Source organism: Aspergillus piperis, assembly GCF_003184755.1.
Source record: "Aspergillus piperis CBS 112811 unplaced genomic scaffold BO85scaffold_1, whole genome shotgun sequence".
Lineage (NCBI taxonomy): Eukaryota > Fungi > Ascomycota > Eurotiomycetes > Eurotiales > Aspergillaceae > Aspergillus > Aspergillus piperis.
This window is the reverse complement of record NW_020291591.1, coordinates 517,630-526,709: the sequence shown is the minus strand read 5'-3', so window position 1 is coordinate 526,709 and position 9,080 is coordinate 517,630. Positions and strand designations below refer to the sequence as shown.

The following is a 9,080-nucleotide window of genomic DNA, read 5'->3' as shown; positions in this document are numbered from 1 at the left end:
GGTCCTTCGTATGCAGGATTTAATGTACTCTGCAAGGTACGACGTGTCAGTCACTAACGATGGCTTTATACTTCGCTTGAGGCGTCGCCAGGGATAGATTCCATGAAAAGCCCCTTACATATCTGCATGCGGATCATGGCTTGTTAGGGCTACACACCAGAATATTTTTCAGCGTGTCTTAGGAATATCATTCATGCAGTGGAGTTCAATCAGTTCATTTTCCTGTTTCTTCAAGTCTGGACCGAATCTGTTTGTGCTTCTATGAACGGTTATGGATCCCGAGCTATTTTGCAAGACATCAGAGTCAGAAAGTGATATGCCTCCATAATTGAGACTGCTCCATGCTTACGTATTGCAGTCTTCATGCAGGGGACTACGTAAGTCGGCCCTGTTCCCATACGCGTGGATGCAAGGAGTTCTAATTAAGAAAACATTGGCAGATCAGTGTGGAAATTGATCCGGAGACAGGCTAATGATAAACACAGCCCGTGCCTCACCACATTCTAGCGCCCGAAATTCCGCACATCTGACGGGTGTTAGCCTTCTGATGTTCTGTGATCAACTATCCGACTTTTGTGTGTCTCAATAGGCTCCATCAGGTGGTCATGGAGGTGAGTAGACTACCACCATGTCCACCTACGGTTTTGTGCTATGCAGGTTGCTTACCAATTTGCAACCTTCCAGACCAAGAAATGTGTGAACGATAATCCGAACATCGGTAATAATGAAGAGCCTACCAATGGCTTTGCGGCCCTTTCCAGCCAACCTATCGCAGTTGTGGGAATGGGGATGCGCCTCCCCGGCGGCGTTCGAACGGCAGAGCAGTTCTGGGATGCACTTATCGAGAAAAGGGATTGTTCGTCAGAGGTCCCCAAGAGCCGATACAATGTGGACGGTTTCTATAGCGCGGATAAACCCGGCGCAGTGAGGACGCGAAGAGGATACTTCCTTGAAGATGAGTGCATCGGGAATGCTGACTTGAACTTCTTCCCGGCGATTCCTGGCTTTGAAATGGACGAATTAGATCCACAACAGACTTTGTTGATGGAGGTCATTTGGGAGTGTATGGAAAATGCTGGCCAGACAGGCTGGAATGGCAAAGATATTGGATGCTACGTTGGTGTTTTTGGTGAGGACTGGCATGAGATCGCAGCAAAAGAGACACTGTCAATACCTCGTGTGCATGCCTTTGCTAATGGGGCGTACACGCTGTCCAACCGCGTCTCTTATCAATTCGATCTGAAGGGCCCAAGGTAGGTCTTTATCGTTCGCGACGGAGGGCTATGCCCTCTTATTCCGCCGCTCTAATTTGGAATAGTGCGACTATTATGACTGCATGCTCATCGTCCTTGACAGCTCTTCATGAGGCCTGTCAGGCCCTAAACGATGGTAGTTGTTCCTCCGCCATCGTAGCCGGAACCAATATGATTCTAACGCCATCTATGACAATCAACATGTCGGACAACGCTGTTCTATCTCCGGATGGTTATTGCAAGGCATTTGATGCTAGAGCTAATGGCTACGGGAGAGGAGAGGCCGTTAATGCAATCTACATCAAGCCCCTGAGCCGAGCAATCGCAGACGGGGATAGCATACGTGCAGTCATCAGGGCAACATCGGCAAACTATGATGGGCAGTCGACCAAGATATTTGCCCCAGACATCGAAAGTCAAGAGCGACTGATACAAAAAGCTTACCAAAAAGCGGAAATTGGAGATCCTTCAGAAACATGCTTCGTCGAATGCCATGGAACCGGCACCAAAATTGGAGATGTAATCGAGACAACAGCAGTTGCCCGAGTCTTCGGTTCGCGAGGAATGTACATTGGATCGGTACCACACCAAGTGCACTAAAAACAGCCATAGTCAATGCTAATTCTAATGTATTTAGGTTAAAACCAATTTCGGTCACGGCGAAGGTGCCTCGGGTCTCACAGGAGTGATAAAAGCTATACTGTCCCTGGAGCGTCGCATCATTCCACCAAGCATGCACTTTGCCCAACCTAATCCCAAGAGTGAGAATCTACTCTATCGACTGGTTTACCAATACCTAGGCTGACTATATTCGCCCAGTACCCTTTCAAAAAGGACGCCTAGAAGTTCCTACCGAGCCAATTCCGTGGCCTTCTGATCGGAAGGAACGAGTTAGTGTTAACGGTTTCGGCATTGGTGGTGCCAACGCACATGTGAGTCTGCCAAATGAACAGTTCAGAAGGCCACATTGCTCACTTCATCCCATAGGCTATTCTGGACTCATGGCCTAGCCCGAGGAATGAGGCTACAGAGTCTGTCTCGGGACATCCTCATAGAAGCCGCCTACTTGTGGTCTCTGCTGCAAGCGAAAGAGCACTGCAGGCTCGCTGCGAAGCAGTGACATCGTACATACTTGAGAAGCCTTCCCTGATCTCTGATGTTGCCCACACCCTCGGAGTGTGTCGGGTACACCTCCCTTACCGTACCTTTATGGTAACTAGTGGTAATGAAGCTACTGATGAACCTCGTTTGACTCGAAATGCATCTACTTCTCCCATGAGCGACATAGTATTTGCGTTCTCCGGTCAGGGTTCGCAGTGGTGCGGCATGGGGAGAGAATTAATGGATGCATTCCCGAGTTTCAAGCTCGACTGTCTCACTATGGACCAAATATTGCAAGAGTTGCCTGAGCCTCCCAAATGGAGCATCGTTGGTAAGAAACGCGCTCTTTTGTCATTGCCATTTGACATACTACATCGGGTCTCCGTTGGTACTAACAGTTGCAGATGAACTCCAAACGCTGGAAGACCCACAGAAGATGGAGGAGCCTGTATTTTCACAGACCCTATCTGCTGCTGTGCAAATTGCACTGGTAAATCTTCTTGAAAGTTGGAGTATACAGCCTGCGGCTGTAATCGGCCATTCCAGCGGTGAAGTAGGAGCTGCTTATGCGGCGAAAGCGATTCCCCTTCGAACGGCCATAATAGTAGCCTACTACCGGGGCCTTTGCGCCATGTCTTGCCCACTATCCGGAGGAATGGCTGTTGTTGGCTTAGGAGTGACTGCGGTCAAGAAGTATCTCAAAGATGGACTCGTGGTGGCATGTGAGAATGGCCCTGAGACGGTCAATATCTCTGGCAACCGAGAATGTCTAGCAGCTGTTGTGGATCAGGTCAAGGCTGAAAATCCAGACATTTTTACCAGAAAGCTGCCTATACGCGTGGCTTACCATTCCCGTTAGCTTCCTTTCTGCACTCTCTGAGCGAAACATCTACTGACCTGGACATTAGCCGATATGAAGCAAGCGGCGGCTGTCTTTCGAGACTTGATTGAGCCTTATATCCTTTTCAATGATAATATGATACCGTTTTATTCGACACTTACGGGCTCGGTAGTCAACGATCCCACTCAGCTTAGCGCTGGCTATTGGGCAGCCAACCTCGAGTCTCCAGTCCTTTTCGCCAGAGCTGTCGAGTCTCTCCTTGCTTCTAATAACAATATATCGAAGACTTTCGTCGAAGTCGGACCCAACTGTTCTCTCTCAGCACCTCTGCGCCAAATACTTGCTCAGCATACATTGCAAGCGAACAAATACATTCCCACCCTTCTCACTGATCAAGGCCAAGCACGTTGCTTGTTGCAAGTGGCGGGAGAGCTATTCTCAACTGGATATGATATTGACCTGGAAGCAATCAATGGCAAAGGTCAATTTGTTAGCTGCCTGTCGCCATATCCATGGGACCGACAGAGCCTGAATTGGAAGGAAAGTCGGCTTAGTAAAAGCTGGAGGTTTCGTCAGCATTCACGCCATGAACTTCTAGGTTCCCGGACGCTAGAGTCAAGTGATATTGAACCATCCTGGAGGAACCTACTAAGCCTAGTAGATGTGCCATGGCTTGGTGACCACTGCATCATGGGAGAAATCCAATTTCCGTGCGCAGGGTACATTGCAATGATCAACGAAGCAGTCCGCCAGATATCCAGCATGCAAGAGTGCACGATCCGGAACCTGTGCATTCAGGCTCCTCTTTTACTCCACCAATGGGAAAGGATTGAGATTGTAACAAGCGCCAAGCCTGTCAAGATCAGTGATCGAGTAGCCTCTGCGTCCTACGAATTCTGCATTGTGTCCTACAATGGTATCGAGTGGATCAAACATGCCGTATGTCAGGCCGAACCTGGAACAGCACAGCTTGATCTGGATTTGGACTCAGATCATGAATGCGCACGGTCCATGACTTCAAAAAAATTATACCAAGAGTTGCGAAAACTTGATTTGGAGTATGGGCCCGCCTTTAGAGGTTTGGAGAGCATTCGAGCAGACCCCTTAAGCTACAGAGCAACAGCAGTCCTCCGGACTGAAGACACTCATGCTGTGCACCCTACTACAATTGACAAAGGCTTACAACTCCTCAGTGTCGCAGCTTCAAAAGGGAAATCAATGCAGGACTCACGGCTTCACGTTCCTGTGTTTGTGGATACTATTCAGATCGGTCGGAACCGACCGTTGGTGAAGGTAACAGCGTCTATGGAGAGTCCCGCTGTGAGCCAGCCCAAGACCAAAGTCACCTTAATAGATAATACAGGCCAAGGTAATGCAGGAATACTCTCGATGAAAGGAGTTCTATTCGTTCCATTGGAGAGCAGCATAAAAGCTGGGTCTACGAACATTCCTTTGGCAACATATGGCGAATGGCGCCCGGACATGGATCTGATCACAGCCCAGGACCAGCTTTCTGGTCTCAAAAGCTTGACTGATTCACAAGTGCGCACGATCATTGCAGCTTCAACAATCAATATGATTCAAGTACATCGACTTCTCCAACATACAGTTACGTTCTCGGAGAAGTCAAAGGACTATCGAGGCTGGATCCAAGCTCAGGTCGAGAATATACTAACCGGAAAGCTGACCACTGTCGAAGAGGCAAAAACGTGGGCAACACTAGAGGATGGCGATCTATTGAAGGAGGTTGGAGCTTTAAACGAGACTCTCGAATCTGAGGGATTGAAGCATGTTTCAGACTTGTTGAAGGGCATTTCAAACTCGACCTTGGATGTCATCCGAGGCTTCTGTGACACTGAATCAGTATCAAGTTTGCGCAGTCTGGCAGAGTGCTCCAAGCTGTCGCCCACGAGTGACCTGTCCGCTTGGCTTTCTCTGGTCTCACATTCCAAACCGACGCTACGAGTTCTCGAGATAGAAGCCCGTGAGACATCTTTCACCTCCTCAGTCCTCTCACAGCTCAAGTCAATAGGCGAAAGACTATACTCAAGCTATACAATCACGAGCACGAGTATCATCGATGATCAATTTAAAAGCCATTTAGACGGTAATACGCATCTTAATTTTGAACAGCTGGACATCACCCGAGATCCACTACTGCAAGGATTTCAGGAAGGCGCTTTTGACTTGGTGATAGTGTCTAGAGTGGGTGATTCCACTTCTGGTTTACCGGCATTGAGCTAACACACTTCAAGATGTGTCTTGAGAAATCAGGACTGGAAGATTCCTTACAGCACATCAAGAGACTCCTCACAAATAACGGGAGCCTTCTCCTTCACATACCAAGTCCAGGTTAGCCTACAAAGATTGTCTACGTATTGTTCAAGTGCTAACTATAATTAAGATTTCCCTATCATGGAAAATACATTCGTAGGTCGGCCAGCGATCCTGTCAATACCACAATAAGACTGACTATATTCAAGAGGTTGTTGTCGTTTGCTGGGTGTGACAAATTCAACGCCCAGTTAGGAGACTGTCAGCCCCTTGAAGCATGGCATAATTCACTTCTGCGGGCAGGGTTCACCGGGGTTGACACATATTCATACGACGCTAGCTTTCCCTATCCATTGCACTACAATATTATCTCGCGTATCTCAGACTGGAATACAGTGAAGAAAACACGTTCGATATACCTTCTATGCACGACTAAGAGACACTATCACCCTTGGATATGCAATGTGGAAGCCGTACTTGAGCAGGCAGGCTATCACACCGAGCGATGCATACTCGGAGAAGCATTACCTCCTAATCAATGCGTTATTTCCTTTTTGGATCTCGACAAACCCTTCTTCAATGACATAGACATACAGAGCTGGGGCTGGTTTCAGTCATTGATCAAGTGTTGTCCTCGCATCCTTTGGATTACCCCGTCCGTCGAACTTGGATGCCACGATCCTGAATTCGGAATTGTACTCGGTGCATCACGAACAGTTCGACAAGAGGAAGCACTCCATTTCGGTACATTGCAAATAGACCAATTCAACAAGACCGCAATCAGGCCTACTCTGAGAGTATGCGAAAAATTTTTTGAAGCAACTGATGGTCAAGACACGACCGACATAGACTACGAGTTCGCTTTGCAGAATGGGACCGTTTACGTCCCGAGGTTCCATTGGGAGTCCCTTTCTGACTGTCTTCTTCGGGAGCCGGATCCGACAGTTCCCATCAAATTAGACGTCAGTACGTACGGTTCAATGAACTCTCTTGGTTGGGTCGAACACGAACTCGGTCTTCCTGGGCCACACGAAGTTATGGTCGATGTCAGTTATGTTGGCTTGAACTTCAGAGTAAGAGTTCCTTGGCGTGTATATTATTGAAAGGCGATTGACTGAAGATTAGGATATTATGATTCAATTGGGATTCATGGCGAGCAAAGATGAATTTGGGGTCGAAGCTAGTGGCATCGTCCGCCAATGTGGCAGCGACGTGGAGCAAGTGAAGCCTGGCGATAAGGTTATGCTGCTTCAGCCTGGGCTTTTCTGCTCGCGCGTGTGTGTTCCTGTTTCCAGCTGTGTGCGTCTACAAGCGTGCCATTCCTTGGAGGATGCTGCTTCACTGGCTGTGGCATACGGAACAGCCCTCTACTGCTTGACAGACATTGCTCGGCTAGAAAAGGGTCAGGTAGGTTACCGATTCTAATCAGTGCTAGTATTCAAGATGTTAAGAGCTTACTCTCTATAGTCTGTGCTGGTCCATGCAGCATGTGGAAGTGTTGGCTTGGCTGCAATCAACTTGTGCCAGATGCTTGGTGCCGAAGTAAGTCCACATGCCATTTCACCAAGATCAGGATAATGGGGGTACTGATATCGATCAGATATATGCGTCGGTTGGCAGCGAGGAAAAAGCTTTGCATCTTGTCAATACGTTTCATATCCCGCGACATCGGATCTTTAATTCGAGAGACAGCAGTTTCCTTCCGGGAATACTACGTGAAACGGGTGGCCGCGGGGTTGACGTTGTGCTCAACTCGCTGGCTGGAGAGCTGTTGCATGCATCATGGTCATGCGTTGCAGAATTTGGTAAGATGATAGAGATTGGTAAACGAGATATTCTCGAGCACGGAAAATTGCCAATGGATGCTTTCGGGGGTAACCGGGCCTTTTTTGGTGTGGATCTCATAAGACTGGGGCAGAAACCTGGAGCCTTTGCAAGGTAATTAGATGCTTACTTTTTATTGATGAACTGCTGCTGACCTTGGTCTAACAGCTTAACGTCTCGAGTGATGGATCTCCTTGCAGAGGGCAAAATATCTCCAATCCGCCCATCGAAGGTGTTCGAGGCTTGCAATGTCAAAGAAGCATTCCGATACATGCAAAGCGGCCTCCACATTGGTAAAATCTTGATAAAAATGCCTCAGAATACCAATGGCCTCAATGTTGCTCGGTCACGAAGACAGTCAGCCCTTTCACCCGACTTGGCCTATATTTTAGTCGGTGGTCTAGGGGGCATTGGACAGACACTTGCGACCTGGATGGTGGAGAAGGGCGCCCGACACTTGGTATTTCTCTCACGGTCCGCAGGTACATCTGCTCGAGACCAGGCTTTTGCACATGAACTGGAGATCCAGGGATGCACGGTTGTACTGGTCAAAGCCGACGTGTCCGTTTTGGAGGATGTGAAAGCCGCCATTCGCTCATGCCCTCGCCCTATCGGTGGAATCCTCCAACTCTCTATGGTGCTTCGAGTAAGCATATAACTCCCTTCGATGCCTTGACTTGAAGACTAATTGATTAGGACCATTTCATCCAAAATCTGACACATAAGGACTGGCAAGATGTGTTGGCCTGCAAGGTCGCAGGCACTTGGAATCTGCATCATGCGTTACAAGGTCGTGATGCTCACCTGAGATTCTTTGTCCTCTGTGGTTCCATTTCAGGTGTCTTGGGTGTCCCAGGTCAAATCAACTATTCCTCAGCCAATGCTTTCATGTCCTCTTTCACGCAGTATCGCCTGCAGCTTGGGCTTCCCGCCTTGGTCGTCAACCTCGGCGCCGTGGGAGATGTGGGATACATCGCCACACAAGACCCAAATTTACGAGAGAGGATGAGCTCTGGATCCGTACGCCTTCTGCAGGAGCAGGAAGTTCTGGACGCATTCGAACTCGCTATTCTCAAGTGTCAATCAAGGGCCCCCTTGCGTACAGCTGATGGTACCATCAGAGCGCCAAACAATATCATCGTTGGTATGAGCAGTACCAAATCCCTGACTGACCTCTCGGTCCGTCCGCTTTGGGGACAAGATGCGCGATTTTGCATCTACCGGAATCTCGACGAGGACGTCAACAGAGGCCCAGCACAGTCGTCCTCGAGCAATGCAGCAGCCATGCGGGAATTTTCAGCTCTAATCGAAAGACAACCTGAGATTCTCGACACCGATGGCATGGCCAACAGGATACTTGAGTACTTGATCAAGGGTATACAGGAGTACTCTAAGTTTGCCCATGACCTCAGCTACGATCAGGTGGTGGAATTGCCTATTGACTCTTTGATGACGATTGAGCTTCGCAATTGGTCTCGTCGCAACATAGGTGCTGTGTTGTCTCTGACGGCTATCAGCAAGGCGGGTACTATTGGAGGACTGGGTGAGGTGATACTGGCGTCATTGCGTTCAAAGTATCGTAAGACGTGAATGGGCGTCTCTGAGCCATGCATATGGAGATCTAGAATTAGGTAGGACGAAGGATATTGGTTCAATAGTCATGTATCTTCGAGTGTTTAGTACTGGGTGACATTGGAAATAGGTACTACTTTGTCGTAATGAGTGAGTAGAGTCTTCGACTTCTCAGCCACGTATGAGATAACTACTGCCTAGACCTTGGAGCAACC

General features: G+C 48.5%; 1 protein-coding gene across 1 annotated transcript; it reads left to right on the top strand.

The window, feature by feature from the left end:
* Positions 1 to 363: 363 nt before the first annotated feature.
* BO85DRAFT_473387 (type I polyketide synthase) lies at positions 364 to 9,014 on the top strand (the record flags this gene model as incomplete). Its single annotated transcript, XM_025662621.1, has 17 exons — positions 364 to 377; positions 590 to 611; positions 658 to 1,253; positions 1,319 to 1,832; positions 1,891 to 2,014; positions 2,073 to 2,185; positions 2,241 to 2,685; positions 2,759 to 3,208; positions 3,263 to 5,400; positions 5,451 to 5,547; positions 5,600 to 5,625; positions 5,679 to 6,542; positions 6,595 to 6,876; positions 6,937 to 7,011; positions 7,070 to 7,407; positions 7,462 to 7,939; positions 7,990 to 9,014. The coding sequence occupies 17 exons, from the start codon at positions 364 to 366 to the stop codon at positions 8,881 to 8,883; spliced, it is 7,470 nt and encodes a 2,489-aa protein (XP_025520606.1). The 3' UTR covers positions 8,884 to 9,014.
* Positions 9,015 to 9,080: the final 66 nt, after the last annotated feature.